The sequence below is a fragment of the Pistacia vera genome, unplaced genomic scaffold (assembly GCF_008641045.1).
Source record: "Pistacia vera cultivar Batoury unplaced genomic scaffold, PisVer_v2 Contig140, whole genome shotgun sequence".
Lineage (NCBI taxonomy): Eukaryota > Viridiplantae > Streptophyta > Magnoliopsida > Sapindales > Anacardiaceae > Pistacia > Pistacia vera.
Genome location: NW_022195467.1, coordinates 542907 through 561797, shown reverse-complemented (window position 1 = coordinate 561797; position 18891 = coordinate 542907). Strand labels below are relative to the sequence as shown.

Genomic DNA, 18891 nt, shown 5'->3' with positions numbered 1-18891 from the left:
GTTGCAGGATCTAGGTGAAAACGCGGTCAGATGGGCGTCGGCAAGCGAGGAGCAATAACTCCACTGTCCACTGTTTTAATGGCATTTTGTAAATGATATTCTAGTTTGTATAAATGTTTATATGTAATAAAATAAAATTTTCGAGCCCAACTACTTTTAGCACAATACATGTATTTTACTGATGTATTTTTATGAGTATCCTAGTATTAAGCAGTGATTATAATCTATCTTTCCAATAATATAACATTCTCTAATAATAAAACATTACTTGAAGCAAACAAACCCTTCAAGCACACAAAAATACCATAAAATTTGATAAATAGAAATGAAAGAAAAAAGAAAAAGAAAAACACAAGAGAGGATGGTCTTGCAAAAATACCCTATCAAAACTCTCATTAAAGTAACTCAATTTGTACTCGAAACCCCAAAGTAACTCTCCCTTTCTCTCTCTCGTTTGTATCCGTATTTCTCCCCAGTTTGGTCGCATAGCTTTTTCTAATTTTTTTTCTGCAAATCGGACACATTACATCCTCTAATTAACTGTCTTTCTCTTGAATTAGGGTTCCCACAATAAAACAAAATTTTACCCCAATGAATATCAATCTACTCTTTCCTAAAACCTAGGGTTTTCTTTTCTTAAATCTTATCTTTTCAATCTCTTTTTCCTATCTATCAATCAAGATTCGACTGGTTTTATCTGATTCTTCTGTGTGATTGGTCGATCTGGTCATGGATTCTCGAGATTCAACGCAATCAACCAACGCTAATAACTCCACTGACGACGATGGCGTTCTCTCCGTCACTGCCACTTTAGCTAAAGAAGCCGCTCTCTACTTTCAGTCTCGCAAGTTCGATGACTGCATCGATTTACTTAATCAGCTCTTAGAAAAGAAACCTGACGATCCTAAGGTAAATTATTTTAATTTTTTAAAATATTATTCATTTCTTTTACTATTTATTTCGATATTTAAAATTAAACCGACACGGCTTCTATCTTTTTTCTTTTAATTTTTTGTGCGTGTGGATAATGTTTCGATCTTTTGGTGATATTTTATTGTCTAGAGCAAGAAATGTATATGAGTTCTATAAGTGGTTTATTGTTGTATCACTACTTGATTTCAGTTTATCCCAAGTTGATAAATTGTGTTAATGGCCCTTAGTCGTTAGTGAATGATAATTTAATCAAAATTCTGTTTAGTTGGAGCACTTCATAAGTTAAATTTTTTTAATGTCGGTATTTCATAAGTTAAATCTTTAAATGTGAGCTCATATGCAAGTTAATTAAAATGTTAATGTTATGAAACGGACCGTGATTTTAATAAGCAGAAGTGAAAGTTTTCTGTTTGCTTAGAAACTGCTTTGAATAGAAACTATTTTGAATGAAGTAGTTTGGTGGACTCGTTGAAGTCAATTGACTGAGAAAAGAAAAAACCACTAGTCTACGGCATTCTTGATTTCCTGCTGAGTGCAACAATGTTGGGACCCAAAAAGTATGGATTCTGTTCTCTGGGTTTTATTATGAAAAGTAACATTTTCTCTTTTGGTAGGAGGTCATGCATACTATAATAGCTTTCCTCATGCAAATTTGTTCAAAGGTTTTCTTTTTGTTTTTTTGGTCTCAAAGAGATCCTAGCCACAATCAAAATGTTATTAATGATTGTGTTTTCTTTAGAATATTAGATTTTGATTGTTTTTCATTAAGATTGGAATTTATTAATTTTCTCCTACATGCAAATGGATGAGTATGGTATTTTTGCAAGCAATTGCTCCATGAGATACTGGAAATGGAAAAAAGTGCTACTGTAGTTTTATTTGTGTTTTTAAGAAGTCAAGGAGAAACTCTTTGCAGTGTATATGTGATGGATTTGATGTCAATTACCATTTATTAAGTCATGAATCATTTTGCATGCTGAGATGGATATTTTCCAAAGGAAAAATGGTAGTTTTCATTAAGTAAAATATATCTAACTACTAATTTTAATACGATAATATAAGGATATCTGTGTTATATGAGGATGAAAGGGTGGCACTATATGCCTGATGGTAGTTTATTCAACCATTGTGTAAATGCAATCGTTATTCCACTTTTGATATTGGTTCACGTGGTTGAATAAACTCCACCATTGTGTAGATGCAAACCCTTTTACATTGTAGGCTACTTTAAGATCTATCTGTATCATAACCATGATCTGCTTTTTTTTAGAGGTATAAAATAGTTACAAATTTAAAAATATGTTTTGATTTGGATTTTGTGATGTTGGGATCTTAATATGCTGCCCTATTTATTCAAAAGTTTTTGATGTAAGTGGCAATTGATTTTTGACTTTATCCTGATTCAATACGGCTTGTGCAGTTTATTTCTAAAGCACAATCATAGTTGTTTTCATGGTCATAGAGTTAACATAATAGCATCGCTGAAATGGTCTTTTTGCATTCTCACTGCACTTTGGTGGATGTTTTAAGTTCATGTATAAAAGGATGTTCTGTTTTATCAGATTCTACATAACATTGCAATTGCGGAATACTTCCGGGATGGTTGTACAGATACGAAGAAGTTGCTTGATGCACTTAATAATGTGAAGGTATGATACCATCTTTTCTATTTGGGTTTACACGTATGAACCTACTCACACATCCACATATCATCCATGATTTGTGCATATTATGCATCCCGCCAAGATATGTTTTGTAGAGCAAACAATTTAGCTTTCTTTTGTGTGCAGAAAGCGCTTTTTTTTTTTTTTTTTCCTATTTGAATGTTCTGGAATTTTCTTTCTTTTCTAAGCAATCTTTGTGACAATTTTTAAACTTATCATGTTCAGACCTCAACACATGATCAGAAAAATGAAAATGAACGCAGGAAAGAAATTGGAATACAATGTGCAGGAACTAGTCTTTTTTTTTTTTTTTTTTTCCTTCTTTTGTTAAATATTTGAAAAATCTTGTAAAGCTTCTGATGGTTCTCATCTATATAAAAGAGAAGGAAATAAATTTCTGTTGTTAGAATTTTTATTATGGTAGTGTGCTTATCATTTCTTTCTAGTTAAGTATTTTCTTCTGAGAATGTAAGTGTTTTGTTTTTATATGTGGAATGACTTCTTCTTTTTAAATAAATAAAACCAGAAAAAATTTCTTGCTTGCTTTCTGGCCTGCCTGGCTGTTTCTGTATGAATAATAACATGAATTGATTTAAATTAAAAATATCTTTATCTTCTCAACCAAAGCAATTGGGGATTTGTGTCTTATTAACATCATTATTTTTTCTTCTTTTCTGTTAAAGAAGACAAGTTTGATACTCTTTATTGACTGAAAAAGGTCTCTCCTGTCCTAGAATTTACTTTAGCCAACCAGTATTAGATAATGACCCCTTTTTCTGTTTTTTCTTAACCTGCAGTTGGTAGATGTTACTGTTAGTTGATTAGCTTTGCATAGGTTTTGAGAAAATTAATGTTAGTCTGTTGGAGTTTGATACCAAGGGGTAGTAATTTGTGAATACTAAAACTTAAAGGATATAGTGGTGTGCCAATTTTCATGTTGAGGAGCCCTTTCATTGGAATTGTTGGTCGTATGTGAAAGTGATTATACTATTGTGAGAAGTACTTTATATATATATATATATATATATATAATGATAACCATATATATTGTTTGGCTAATGGAGAGACAAATCTTGCACCAATAAGGATGCACATTGATATTGGATTCAAAATTACCAATTTGTATTATTTTAAAGTTTTGCGTTTTCTTTATTATATTTCATCCAGTTTTCTTAAGATGTATGCCCAGTGCATTTCTGAATTTTTTTTTTTTAATAATGTGAGCACCGATTTTGTTGCTGTTTATATGTGCTAAAATTTGACCTGAGTTGCTTAGTTAGATTGGTTGAATGGGGGTATATTTTTTAAGAAGTTGAAGCTGATTAGATGTCCTGGGAGATTTCGCTAGCCCCATGTAGTTTGGACTTGAATTTTTACTGGGTTCAGTTTATATGTTCTCCATTTGTGCTTGTTCTCTCATGACAGGTTACTCTTTGTTTCTGTGTTATTTTAAAAAATTCGATCAGAAAGGATAGTTCATAAGAATATACATATGGCTGTTATGAAAGATTTAATGCTTATGGTTTCATTTTTTTCTGTTTTGTAAAGTTTTGTAATGTCATGTAATATATTTATGTCGATTCTATTGTAATCAATAGTCATCTGATTTTCCTTTATTGGTCTTGGTTTAGAAGAGAAGTGAAGAACTTGCACATGCCTCTGGGGAACAGGTGGAGAATTCTAGCAATCTTGGAAACAAAGTTATTTTGGGTTCAAAAGGCAGCGGCACATCAGGTCATCAATTTTCTGCTGCAAATAGTGGCAGTTTAGTTTACATGGATGAATTTGACGCTTCTGTGGCAAAACTAAACATTGTATGTTCGCTTGAATCCGTGTGGCTAACTTATTGATGCATTTCTGTTGAATAAAAAGGAATTTAATTTTAATTTTTTTCTTTTTGGATTGATTTGTTTGTTTTAAAATTGATTTTGGGTAGGCGGTTATCTGGTTTCATCTTCATGAATATGCAAAGGCTTTATCGATACTAGAACCTTTATATCAAAATATTGAACCGATAGACGAGGTATGGTAATTTTTGCCTCTTGACTGTTCTGTTTGGCTGCTGTAATTCTGTGTTAATTGCTTTTCTATCTGATGTGCAGACGACAGCTCTTCAAATTTGCCTCTTGTTGCTTGATGTTGCTCTTGCATGCCATGATGCATCAAGATCTGCTGTAAGCAATTATGATCATATTGTTATTTCTGCTTTCTTTGAAATTTTCTGTGATGTGTTTTAGTTTCCACCATTCTTGGTTTAAGGAATGAGATGATTCTATGTGAAGTAATATTGATGGATTGTTATCCTTAAGCTTTGTACTCCATCTGATGGAAGGTTTTGGTGTCATGATTCTTGCCTCTACCTTTTAAGTTTGTATGAGTGGAATTTGGAGGAAATGAATCTACTTGGCAGTAAGAATCTTTTTGTAAATCATGCCAGACTGTGGTCTTGTTTTTTCACACGGCCTGGAAAACAACATTCTGCCATAAAGTAGTACTTTTGGAAGATGCAGTTTTGATAGTTTTTAATGATGTTGATAATGTATTTGAATACTCATGTTTATTTTGAAATTTGTGTTGACTGGTAATGTGCAATTGGGATGCGCCATTTTTGCTATATAATTTGTATGGGGTTTGGAAGTAGCCCAAATTCGGAGCTTGGTGAACATGAGGAAGGTCGAAGGAGTTTTTGGTTATCAAAAAAAAAAAAAAAAAAAAAAAAAGAGGAAAAAGAAGTTTTGTTGCATGATCATGTTCATTCTGCATTGAGGGAAAGAGGACATGAGTGTTGTACCTTGTTTATAATCATTGGATGCTGAAATTATAGTATAACTGCATTTTGGAAAGGATAAGTGTGAAGCTGAGTCTAGTTTTTTATTGTAAAGAGCATATAGAGGCCTCCATCTAACTTATGTATAGTGATGATGAGTACCATAAGGTCATAATTTAGTACTTTAGATGACTTGAGATTGTAAGTTCATTGAACTGTTCATATGTTTGGTTGTGTAATGCTGTGAGCCTTGGATTGATGATGGATTTCACTATTTGAGAATTTTAAGATGTGTGATCTTCTGCTTTCTTGTTAAGTTGATTTTATTTTAGCAAGTAGCTCCTAGCCGGGAATGTTTTAAGGCTATGATATTGGACTTTTAGCTCTTTGCCTTTCGAAATTTTGATAGCGTTACTTTTGTGTTAATAAATGTAGAAAGGAGTAAATATCTTTTTTTCATCTGGATATTACCGAGAAAAAAAAAAAAATTATTTATGTCCTCGTTTGACACAATATGGTGGCCTCTTGAAGGATGGGAGTCATGATTTGCTGGATTATGTGTATGGATTAAATTTGGTTCACAGTGATCTTGATTTTTTTTCCCCATTTCATTTCATTGCTACCTCTAAGTGAATAGTGTGAAGTTATTTTTTGAAACAAAGGTTGCTTATAAAATCATTTTCCGATAAAGATGAGTATTCATTTAATTTAATCAATTTTTTGACTTTGGGTTGTAATCTCTAATACTTTAGTCCTCATTGTTGAAGTAGTGAATGTTACTAGTGTAAGTCGATGAGTTCAATATGCAGATGTCTAGTAGTAATTTTGTTGAAAACTATTCCGACTAGTACCTTTAGTTATGGTTTGTAAACTTTAAGGTGTCAACTTTTATCAAGTAACGAAATTGTTGTTCAGATTTATGATGACCTAAAGTTCCAGGCAATTTATTAACAAAACTTGCTGGACCATTCCATAGATATTGAGCTTATATGCACAGAAGCTTTTTTGGGCTCCTTCATGATTTTTAATTTTCAATGGCTTTCGCTTTTTATGGGTTGTACTTGAGGTGATTTGAAAATTATTTAATCAAATAATTTTTAAGGTTGGTTTTTTTTTCTTACTATTTTGTGTTTCTGTGATGGAAAGAGATAGATGATAATTCTTTTGATATTTAGTCGATGTGTAGGGAGAATACCTGTTTGCGATGATCTTCATATTTGTTGTGAATCTTTCTGGTTTGTGATAATGGATGAATTTTATTTTGTATCAAATATCTTGTTTTCTTGCAGTTTTTGTGTCTACTTCATTGGTTTCATACTAAAATCTTCTCAATTGTTATTCTTGATGTCCAGGATGTGTTAATTTACTTGGAAAAAGCATTTGGTGTTGGTTGTGTGAGTCAAGGTGACACTGGAAGCATGGCACAGCAACAATCCGCTAATCTACTTGCAAAATATTCCTCTGTTCCAGCCAGTTCATCAGCTGCAGATGGTTCTAATTCGGATTTAGCTGCTAGTGTAAATGCCGCTGAAAATCCTTTAACAAGAACTTTATCAGAGGAGACACTTGAGGATGATACAGTGTTAGCATTGTCGACACTGGAGATCAGTGGTCAGAATTTAACAAGGCCGATTGGTCTTTCATCTGCGAATGAATTATCAAGGACCCTAGTTGATAAGTCTATCTCTACTGTTGATCTGAAGCTCAAGTTGCAACTCTATAAGGTTCGCTTTCTTCTTCTCACTAGGAACCTGAAGCAAGCTAAACGTGAAGTCAAGCATGCTATGAACATTGCACGTGGGAGGGATTCATCCATGGCTCTCTTCTTGAAGTCCCAGCTTGAATATGCTCGTGGGAACCACCGCAAAGCTATTAAATTGTTGTTGGCATCAAGCAACCGAACAGAGATGGGTATTTCAAGTATGTTCAACAACAATCTTGGGTGCATTTACTACCAATTCATCAAGCACCATACATCATCAGTTTTCTTTTCCAAGGCACTAAGTAATTCTGCAATCCTTCGGAAGGACAAGCCGATTAAGCTGTTAACTTTCTCTCAGGATAAATCTCTCCTCATAACTTATAACTGTGGTGTGCAATATCTGGCTTGTGGGAAACCAATTCTAGCTGCTCGCTGTTTCCAGAAGGCAAGTTTAGTTTTCTACAAACGGCCTCTCTTGTGGCTTAGACTTGCAGAATGCTGTTTAATGGCTTTGGAAAAGGGACTAATTGTGGCAGGTCGGCCTCCATCTGACAGATCAGAAGTCAGAGTTCATGTTATTGGGAAAGGGAAATGGAGGCATCTTTTAATAGAGGATGGTATTTCTAAAAATGGGCATGTGGATTCTGTAGAGAAAGAGGACTTATTTTTTGGCAGTGATGGGCAGCCTAAGCTTTCTATATCTCTTGCACGGCAGTGTCTCACTAATGCCTTGCACTTATTGAACTTTTCTGACTCAAGTTATTCGAAGTTTGGTTTGCCCTCTAATGCATCTGTGGAGGAAAATGAATCTGGTGAAGCAGCATCTTCAAAGAATTCAAACCACAAAAATTTACTTGGAATTGATTCCAAGATGCCAGTAGGCTTAAGTCAGGTTACTGCAAATGGGGATGTGAAAGAGCAAAAAGGAGGAACAACTCTGGAGATCATACAGAATTCTGTGTCCTGTTATGAGCATATCTGTACAAGAGAAAATCAGATGATTAAGCAAACTCTTCTTGCAAACTTGGCATATGTAGAGTTGGAACTGGAAAATCCTGTGAAGGCCCTTGCTGCTGCGAGGTCTCTCTTGGAGCTTCCAGATTGTTCAAGAATTTACGTCTTTTTGGGTCATGTATATGCAGCAGAGGCGCTTTGCTTACTGAACAAGCCTAAAGAAGCTGCAGAGCATTTCTCAAAATATTTGTCTGGAGGTAATCATGTTGATTTACCATTCAGTCAAGATGACTGTGAACAATGGCGAGTGCAGAAAAGTGTTGATTGTGAAGAGTTAAATGGAGGATTGGTGTCTGCTAAGAATTCTTCTCCTGATGAATCACAAGATGTTATCTTCCCAAAGCCAGAAGAGGCACGTGGAACCCTTTATGCAGATATTGCTGCAATGTATGCAATGCAAGGAGAACTGGATCGGGCCCATCAGTTTGTGATGCAAGCATTGTCCCTATTACCCAGAAGCACAGAAGCCACCCTGACTGCAATCTATGTTGATCTCATGCTTGGCAAGTCGCAAGAAGCTATTGCCAGGTTAAAACATTGTAGTCACGTGAGGTTCCTCCCCAGTGGATTACAGTTGAGTAAGTCTTGCTGATGGTTGTACTAGTGGTTTTTAATTCTTTGTGTCTGGCCCAACGCGCCTTTGGTGCTAGTTAACAGGTAGATCAGCGATCCTTCTAAAGGATTTGTAACATATATATAGTTCATTTCAGAGAATAAATTTTTTTTTTTTTTTTTTCATCTTTGATCCTAGGTTTCATTAATCCACGGTGAGCGAGTGTTTTGGTAATAGCGGATGCCCACCTTTTACTTTGAGATGTAGTAGTTCTGGTTCGGATTTATTGTGTTTTAGTGGCTAATCCATTTGGTATTCAAGAAGAATAGAAAGATCATGAGCACTTCTTGAGATTGAATCAGGAAAAGAGAAAGATTCATTTTGGATTTGAATTACAAGTTAAATTTTTTGTCGCAATTGCGATGCACTGTCTCACACTTCTTTGTTCATACTGTTGGGTTTCTTTTTTACATTTATGTCCTTTATGACGTCAACGCATGTTCTTACGAAATGCAGTGCTTAATGGCTGTGAAATGTTTTAACGAATTCACGAGTCCTCTGAGTTTGAAAGAATCTTTATTAGCTTTATAATGGAAAGCTTTTCCAACTCTTGGGCCTTATTCAGGGGAAAAGATGAAGCTTTGTGGTAAGATTACGGTTGTTGGTTATCGGATTGGAGTCCTGCAGGTTCATGGTCCCATTGGGCCGTTTAAATGATTCAACTCTACTGCTGTTATTGCAAAACCCCCATACGAAAAGCAGTCAATCAATCCAAAGAGCTTTGACTTGTATATTTCTCTTTCTTACCAACCCTTGCTACAGACAACGCTTATAATCTTTGTAAATTGGGTTTTTCTTGGGCCAAACGCATGTTCATTCACTTTATTGAAAGGGTTTATGTTGTTTCAGTAATCAAATCTCAAATTGTAAAAGAGTATAGGTTTCACTCTTGGGGTTTTCGGCTTTTCCAAAATCTTTGTAAAGGTTTATTAGCACTTGGAGAAAAATTATTTGTTTCGGATTTTGGTTGGTTGGGTAATCAACCAATGTGGATAGTGAAATACTCCAATGACATATAGCTTGGAGGCCGAGTTAGGACGAACCATTATACATCGTTGTGTACTTGTGTTTGATTCTTTCTTCTCTTATCTCTTTCCTTTGTACAATGTATCTTTTATTATTTAGATTCCAGTAACATAAGATTTCGGTAATCTTTCAAAACCAATAGTAAATATTGTTGGTTATATAGGTGGTAATTTTATTGTTGGTTATATAGATGGTAATTTAAATATCTCCAATTTCTTAGGTATTTTAAAACTATTTGGTAATTTTAATTTTGTTACAATTTTACCCTTAACTATTAATTTTTTTTTTTTTACAATAATACTCTTATTTTGAAATTAATTTGCATGAACCTTCTATTACAATTTTATCCCTAATTAATTAAGTTTTTGGATAATAATGCCCTTATATTTAAAACAGATTCCAAGCCACCACCACCCGCCAGCCACCAACGTCGGCCGCTGGCCACCACCGTCAACAACTAACGTTGCCGAAAAAGCGCATGATCGATCGAATCTGGTCGCTATGCGTTGATCTGGCCGAAAAGAGCCAAATGGTCGTAGATCTGGCCGGAAACACTAGATCCATGCCGCATGACGCCAGAATAGATTTGGCCGTTAATAGCTAGATCCATGGCTATTAATAGCCATAGATCTAGCCATTTTTTGCCATTGATCTAGCCAGGAACGACCAGATCAGTGCATGGTCGACCAAATTCGGTCGTTCGTGCGCCTCTCCAATGAATTTAAACGACAGCCGACTGTGGTGGCCAACGACAAACAGTGGCTTGGGATGGATGGGGGTGATTTTGTTAAAAAATAAATTTTTATGTGGTTAGGGTGTTTTAGCAAAATCTCAAATGTAGGGAGTTAAAAAAAATGATTCAAAAAATAATAATAAAAACAATAATATATTAATATTTAAAAAGGAGGATAATTTAATAATCTATATAACATACCAATCAATTTATTTCTTCCAACCAAACATATCAATATAACATACCCACCAATTTATTCTAACTTAAACAAACACATTTCTTTAAACATTTTCAATAATTTTTAAACTAATCTAGTTTTTTATTAATATAACATTCCTAATAATACAATATTTTTGAATTAAATGCACCCTTAAAATAACATATAAAAGATGTTGAATAACAAATTTTGGTTAGGATCTTGGGTGATGGATTTAATTGATGATTTATTGATCTTTAGACATCCTCCTCTTATAAGTAGACTTTTGGGAGTGAATTTTATCTTTGAGTTTGTAATATTCAGTATCAGACCACGATTAAAGATGTCGTTGTTGCATGCACAGTAATATTGACTCTTAAGCTGAATTCAATAAAACTAAAACAGATTATTTTCTGCAAGAACATTGATCCATCAAGTACTGCTGATTTGATTTGCTGAATTGAAAAAACATTTCTGTAGCTGATTTGATTTGCTGAATTGAAAAAACATTTCTGTAGCTGATTTGATTTCTGTGGCATAAAAATCAAATTTGTCCAAAGGTGCCTGTCATCCGAGGTTTGGCTCCATTCGCCATTTTGAATTTTTATTTTTATGACTCCGACAACCTCATATTAAAGTTTAAAATGTAACATTTTTTATTGTGATCATAAATGAGTTCGTTTTTATTTAATACATTTTCTTAATTCCTTATTTTGTTTTTCTGTCCATTTTTGTACATTCCCTTTTTTCTTATCTTCCTGTCAATCCCATGGCGATTTTATTGTTCTTTCAACTTTTCTATGTTACTTTGGCTCTTCCATTGTAGAATTCGTATGAGAAGGAATCAAAACCCAAATTAGACTGAGACGACTGCTTTGATTTCGAGGGCAAAAACAATTTGCTTTTGATTGTATATATGCAGGTAAAATTTCATGCTTGAAATAAAAAAAAAAAAAAAAAAAGAGATAAATTGCACATTAAACATGAATTTTGACTTCTTTTCTCTTACCTATTTATCATGAATCTCTTTCTTTGAAACACAAAACTGATTAAATTAGGAAAGAAAAAGGAACATTTTATAGTATATATTCTCTCTCATGCTAGATTGAATTAGGAACAAAGCAATGAATAAAATCACAAGGTATAATGTGGCTCCTACATTTCTTAGTTTTAGAATGAATGGTAGCTGATTGGTTTCTTTTGCCATGATAAGTCAAGAGGCAATTGTTTAACCAAAGATAGTTACTATATAAGGAATCTCTAGTTGTTGAAAGAGGAAGCCATGAACAACAGACACTACATGTTATGAGGAGAGAAAGAGACAAATGACCTTCATGTACCATGGCCCTATCTTGTTGGGGTCTCCATTCACAATACTTTTTCTCTTTAATCTGTTCAGAAAAACATTAGTTGTCTATTGGCAGAATACGAACATCATCATTCCTGTTATGCCCGAAAAATATAGGGTTGACATAAGTTCAGTCAGCGTACAAAAGTCAGAACATGGGTTCACCCGTAGTCTGCTTCTGTTAGAATAGTGGGTGCGCGCTAGACCTGCCAGGAGCTGTGGTGATCCCATGTGTCCAATCTCTGTGCCAAATCGCGCAAATCACTATAGAAGATGGGCAATGTGACATAAAGAAGGATTTGCACAGATAATCCCACAAACTCACAGATTCAGTGATGATTGTCTTAATCTATCTTACTATAAATTGAGAGCTCCTCTCTCATTCAAGGGATTCTCACATTTTACTCTTGATTAGCTATTCTCTCTGTAATACGAAAACTTTCTCTTTCTTGTAACATCATTTGTAAGTCAGTCAGCTCATGCGACATGCCCTCTATTATTAATAATATAATAGTGGACGTAGGACTTGCTTCCTTAGCATCTGAACCACTTTAAAAACGCTTGTCTCATTGCATTTACTCTCATTATCCTTTATATTCACGTGTGTCTTCTAGGCCGGCTCAACATTTCACACGTGCGTTTAGTTGGTGTAAAAATCACGCATCAACAGTTTGGCGCTAGAAGGAGGGCCTGATTTAGTGTTCATCCTTCATCAGGAGAATCTCTAACCCACTGGTCCTATAACAGCAAATGGCCCGCCAACCTGAAACTGAGCAAACCAACCAGGGTGCTGAAGGAACCCCCCAAGTCTAGGGGGGTACCTCTTCCAAAATACCCTCAGTTCCGCAAGGCGCTGCAGGGGATATCCCATCAAGCTCATAACTTAACCCTGCCATTAGAAGTTACCTAGAGAGGTTTGACAGTACTCTCCAAACGGTCAACCAAAGGTTGGATCGTTTGGACTAGAGCGTGCCATTCAAGTCAACTGGGGCGGTGCAACCACCAAAAACGCTTGCAGGTCGCACGAAAGCGGGGCAAAGGGAAATAGCCCGTGCTGCAAGCACTACAGCGTGTAGACGAAAGGGTAAGCAAGTGGCAAAAAACGGACCTACGAGCTCCAAAGGGCCAACGAACACCGACCGCGTCCCAAGCAGAATACCAGTCTCGTTAAGACTTGGTGAAAGGACGCGGCCCAAGCTGTCCCATGCCACGTCGCAGGTACACCCTAGTAAAAGCGCTGGGCGGGGTGATTCTTACCACCGCCAGCAAAACGATCCAGATTGTCATTGTGCGAGAGGTTCCCACACTTCGTGGGGTAGTTCTTACCACCGCGAAGGTCGTGAAAATACCCTGCATCGTTCATCGCCATCATATGCCTCTAGCCAGGGTGTGTCGAGAATGGCCGGGACCGTCGGCCGAGGCAAAGAGGAACCTGACCTCCGGACTTTTCTCAACCATAATCGCAAGGGTCGAACTCGCATGGGTGAAAGTAATCCCCAAGTGGCTCCATTGCCACAAATTGAGGAGCTGCAGCGAGCTCTAGACCGACTAAGAGCTCAGCAAAATGAGCAAGGGCAGGTCCATCTGCGTCTACCTTCTCTCCCGAAGTGCTAGCCGCTCCACTCCTACCGGGATTCAGGATGCCCGACATGTGGGCGTTCGATGGAAATGTTGATCCGCTAAATCATTTATATGAATTCAACAACCTGATGGAGCTTCACCAGGTCTCAGATCTAGCAAAATGTCATTGTTTGGCAGTGACTTTGACCTCTCATGCCAAACGGTGGCTCAGGTCGCTCCTAGTGGGATCGATCAGTTCGTGACCTCAGATGAGCGCGACGTTCCTAAGGCATTTCCAAGCAAACCGAAAGTTTTCAATGCCTTTGAGCTACCTCAGCAATATAAGGCAAGAAAGTGATAAATCCCTCCAGTCCTACATTGACCATTTCCACAGAGAACTTAACAAGGTGGCTCATACTCCCGAAGAGTCTATTCGGACCCTCATTATAGCGGGAGTCTGTCCATAGACCGACCTATGGAAAGAATTACAGGCTAAGGACGATGTTTCCCTCATCGGATTCTATAAACTTGTGGAGAAGTACCTCCGGATTGAAAATTCATTGGCGGCACTTCGCCATCGCGACCCTAACGCTTCATGCAGTACGTCTGGTCGGGGGGAAAGCAGAAAAGCTGATTGCGGAAGGGCTGCTAACGATCAGCGAAAAGGAAAAAAACCTCGCTACGAGCCCGAAAAGTCCTATGCTCCTATCCCTTGTCGCGATCGCAATAGAGACCAATATACGCCTCTGAATGCATCTGTATCGGCTATTCTCGATAAATCCGAAGAAGCCAGCCTGCTCGGAGAGCCTGAGCCCATTTAAACTCCCGCGACAACTAGAAATAATAAAAAGTACTATCGCTTCCATCGGGATAATGGGCATCACACCGATGAGTGCTGAGCTCTCAAGCAGGCAATCGAAGAGCTCATCAAGAAGGGGCATTTCAAGTAGTATATTGACGATTCTGCTTCTGCGCAAGAGAAAAGTCAGGGGGAGCAGAGAAAGAAGCTTCGTGATCGCACAAGACATTGTAGTGTCAACCTGATCTTTGGGGGGCCGCACCTCACGGGACCTCATGGGAAACACACGAGGTACCCAAGAAAGATATGCTCACGAGGCCCATCACGACCCAATCCGTGTAATGAACATGTCGCAGCGACCACAAAAGGTTCGCAAGGAGGAGCCAATTACCTTCTCCGAAAAGGATGCAGCCCATCTACATCACCCCCACGACAATGCTCTTGTGATCACACCCCTTATAGGGCGCCATAATGTCTGTAGGATGCTAGTGGACAACGGAAGTGATGTGAACGTACTGTTCCAGTCTGCTTTCGAAAGAATGAACTTGGACGAGGCCGGCCTGAAACCCGCCTCGATCCCTTTATATGGTTTTACAGGGGACCACCTGATCCCCAAAGGAACGATCCAACTTCCAATCACGCTAGGTGACTATGACGAAGTGACTAAGGTTATTGAGTTCTTGGTCGTGGATTGCCCATCTGCCTTCAATGGAATCCTGGGGCGACCTCTACTAAGACATTTCAAGGCAGTCACTTCGATATACCACCTCAAGATGAAGTTCCGCACCCCAACGGGGATAGGGGAAGTTACTGGATCGTAGAGCGTATCTTGCGACTGTTACATAAAAGCAGTGCAGATGACGTGTAAAGGGAAGGGTATCTCGCGTGGCATTCCCCGCCAGACTATAGCGATCAGCTGAATCGAGCCATAGACTGGTCCAACCGAGGATAATATGGATCCTCGAATTCAAGATAGCCCTTCCAGAGGCCAGTTGAGGATTTGTCCGAAGTACCGGTCGACCTGAGCGAACCGAGCCGAGTATTAAGGATTAGGAGTAATCTCTACCCCCAACTCGCATCCGAGCTGATCAGCTTCCTCAAGGAAAATATCGATGTGTTCGCCTAGTTGCATGCAGATATGGTCGGGATCAGCCTGGATATCATCTACCATGCGTTGAACATCGGCAGCGAAGCCAAGCCAGTTCACCAAAAAAGAAGAGCGATGGATCTGGAGCGATATGCCACCTTAAAGCTAGAGGTGGATAACCTCCTCCGAAACGGGTCCATCTGAGAAGCACTCTATCCGACCTGAGTTGCCAACCCGGTTCTGGTAACGAAGCCCAATGGCAAGTGGCGAACTTGTGTCGACTTCAGTGACCTCAACAAAGCATGCCCAAAAGACAACTTCTACATTCCCAGAATAGACCAGCTCGTGGATGCCACCTCGGGGCACGAGCTGCTAAGTTTTATGGACGCATACTCGGGATATAATCAAATTCTGATGTACGAACTGGACGAAGAGCATACATCTTTTATTACAGATCGGGGACTGTATTGCTATAAAGTTATACCCTTCGGCCTCAAGAACTCTGGTGCGACCTACCAATGATTGGTTAACCAGACGTTCTCTGACCAGATTAGTAAGTCAATGGAAGTCTATGTAGATGACATGCTGGTCAAATCCCATGTCACTGCAGATCACATAGCGCATCTCGCTGAGATGTTTGACATCCTCCGATTGTACAGAATGAAACTGAATCCCCTCAAGTGTTTGTTCGGAGTATCCTCAGGCAAGTTCCTAGGATACATGGTTAACCAACAGGGAATAGAGATCAACCCGAAAAGATCTAAGCTCTCCTCGATATGGAAAGCCCGACTAACAAAAAGTAGGTCAGGAGCCTTAATGGGTGAATAGCGGCACTAAGTCACTTCATATCGAGGTTAACAGATAGTTGTTTTCCTTTTTTCAACGTTTTGAAGGCCAATAAGAAGTTCGAGTGGACTCTTGAGTATGAACAGGCGTTCCAAAGTATAAAAGAACACCTCGGGAAGCCACCTCTCCTGTCTAAGCCTCTTCCGCAAGAGATCCTGCTCCTGTACCTGTCCGTCTCTCAGTTCGCGGTCAGTGCAACCTTAGTTCAGGAAGAGGAAAAGGTCCAATGGCTAATATACTACCCGAGCAAACGTCTGTTGGATGTCGAGATGCGGTATCCAGAAATGAAACGATTAGCCTATGCCCTGCTGATTGCTTCCAGAAAGCTGCGACCTCACTTCCACGCCGATACAATTAATGTGATGACTAATTACCCGCTTAGGCAGGTCCTCCAAAAGCCAAAGGCATCAGGTAAATTGCTTAAATAGGCCATGGAATTGAGTCAGTTTGATCTGAAGTACAAGCCAAGATCGACTATCAAAGGGCAGGCTGTTGCTGACTTCATCTCAGAATTCTCCTATCTTCCAAGTGAGTTAGAGCAATAGCCCAGCGAAGCCATCCAAGGAATTGCTCAGAACCTATCGACCTAGCGCCTCTACGTCTTTGGATCATCGAACAGAAAGAAGGCTGGCGTAGGTCTTCTCCTTTTGAGCCCCGAAGGGGCTCGCGTTCACGGTATCCTCCTGTTCGGATTTAAGGCAACCAACAATGAGGTCGAGTATAAAGCTCTGCTCGCCGGATTGCGGTTGACCAAAGAAATGGAAGCAACAGTGATCAACATTCACAGCGACTCCATGCTGGTCATCAACCAGATCTTAGGAGAGTACCAAGCCAAGGAAGAAAATATGATCCGTTATTTGAAAGAAGCTAAGGCCGTACTCGAGCTGTTCAAGCACTTCGCGATCACTCAGATTCCTAGAGATAGCAACTCTGTGGCAAACGCCTTGGCAAAGATAGCCTCATCGTTGGACTCAAAAGCACCGGATAGCTTTCCTGTTAGATTCATTGAGGCCCCCAATATCAGCCCAATTAAACAGGCCGTGAATGTAACAGAATCAGATTCCTGGATGACTCCTATTTTCGAATACCTCAAGGATGGGACGTTGCCTGACAACAAGGTCGAGGCAAGGGTTCTGCGAACAAGATCTGCTCGTTATACCCTCATCGGGGACCAGCTGTACAGGCGAGGGTTTAACGCCCTTCTCTTCCGATGTGTAACCAGCGACGAAGCAGATTACATCATGAGGGAAATACATGAAGGGATTTGCGGTAAGCACACCACCGCACGATCTCTTGCGAACAAGATTGTTCGTCAAGGGTACTATTAGCCCCGAATCCAAGAAGACTCCTACAACTTTGTCAAGAGGTGTGACAAGTGCCAGCAGTTCGCGAACATACATCGAGCTCCTTCCCACGAGCTGATAAAAATGACCAGCCCCTGGCCATTTTCCATGTGGGGAATCGACCTCATTGGCCACATGCCAGTCGGTGAGGAGGGAGTCAAATATGGCGTGGTCGTAGTAGATTACTTCACCAAATGGGTGGAAGCAGAGCCACTAGCTGCAATTACGATCAGAAAGCTCAAAGCCTTCGTTTTCAAGAATATTGTGTGCCGCTACGAAATCCCTCATACCCTCATCTCGGATAATGGAAAACAGTTCGACAACAAGGAGTTTAAGTAGTTCTGCGACGAGCTAGGTATCCATAAAAAATTCGCCCTAGTCGCAAGACCGCAAGCAAATGGTCAAGTTGAAGCTGTGAACAAAACCATCAAGCACACCCTGAAAGTCAAACTTGGCGTAGCCAAGGGGAATTGGGCCGACGACCTCCCCCAAGTCCTATAGGCGTACAGGACAACTCCAAGAACCTCTACCTCAAAAACCCCTTTTTCGCTAGCATACGATTGCGAAGTGATGATCCCTGTGGAGGTAGGAACTGGTTCGCTGCGGAGGGACTTGTACAATGAAGCCAACAACGAAGCGCTTATGGGAGCAAGTCTGGGCCTTGTTGAAGAACATCGCAGCAAGGCTTCGCTAAGAACATCAGCCTATCAGCAACGCGTAAAGAGGTTTTTCGTCAGACAAAGAGACTTCCAGGTCGGCGACCTTGTATTAAAGGAAGTTCTTCTCGGTATTAAGGAACCAAGTGCGAGAGTGTTAGGACCGAACTGGGAAGGTCCATACCGCATCGACAAAGTGATAAGACCGAGGACTTATCATCTCAAAAGGCTGAATGGTTTCAGAGTACCCCAAGCTTGGAATGCTGAGCATCTTCGACCTTACTATCAGTAATTCCAAACTCAGTTTTCCTTGTAAATTAATTTTTTAATCTTTGTAAGTTATTTCCTTGTAAAGTGTTATTCTGTTCACTTGTAATAGTCTGCATATAATCTTGTTCGTATAAATGTATAACCTTGTTCGCATAGACTTGTTCCAATACTGTAAGCAATTAGAATGTACTCATATATAATAAAGCGAACAAAAGTTGTAAAAGCAAAATGTATTTCATTAATGTTAAGAGTACAGCAGGCAATGATAAGACTATTAGCCCTAATCTGACTCCTCGAGGACCGACCTCATCGTCCTAGAGCTGGTCGGCTGGAG

General features: G+C 39.0%; 1 protein-coding gene across 3 annotated transcripts; it reads left to right on the top strand.

Moving 5' to 3' along the window:
• The first annotated feature begins 405 nt into the window (after positions 1 to 405).
• LOC116123103 (CCR4-NOT transcription complex subunit 10-like) lies at positions 406 to 9068 on the top strand. Of its 3 annotated transcripts, XR_004126998.1 has the most exons (7): positions 407 to 909; positions 2496 to 2582; positions 4229 to 4411; positions 4534 to 4620; positions 4700 to 4771; positions 6717 to 8737; positions 8832 to 9068. XR_004126998.1 is itself a non-coding variant. In XM_031408893.1 (6 exons), the coding sequence occupies exons 1-6, from the start codon at positions 730 to 732 to the stop codon at positions 8670 to 8672; spliced, it is 2562 nt and encodes an 853-aa protein (XP_031264753.1). In that variant the 5' UTR covers positions 406 to 729; the 3' UTR covers positions 8673 to 9068. The 3 variants fall into 3 exon arrangements, 2 of the variants coding, with proteins under 2 accessions (XP_031264753.1, XP_031264752.1); XM_031408893.1 differs by having other exon boundaries at positions 406 to 909; positions 4232 to 4411; positions 6717 to 9068; XM_031408892.1 differs by having other exon boundaries at positions 6717 to 9068.
• Positions 9069 to 18891: the final 9823 nt, after the last annotated feature.

Coding starts and splice junctions, on each gene's coding strand:
- LOC116123103 (XM_031408892.1), top strand. CDS start 730: ATGGATTCTCGAGATTCAACGCAATCAACCAACGCTAATAACTCCACT. Junction 910..2,495: donor AGAAACCTGACGATCCTAAG/GTAAATTATTTT, acceptor CTGTTTTATCAG/ATTCTACATAACATTGCAAT. Junction 2,583..4,228: donor ATGCACTTAATAATGTGAAG/GTATGATACCAT, acceptor GTCTTGGTTTAG/AAGAGAAGTGAAGAACTTGC.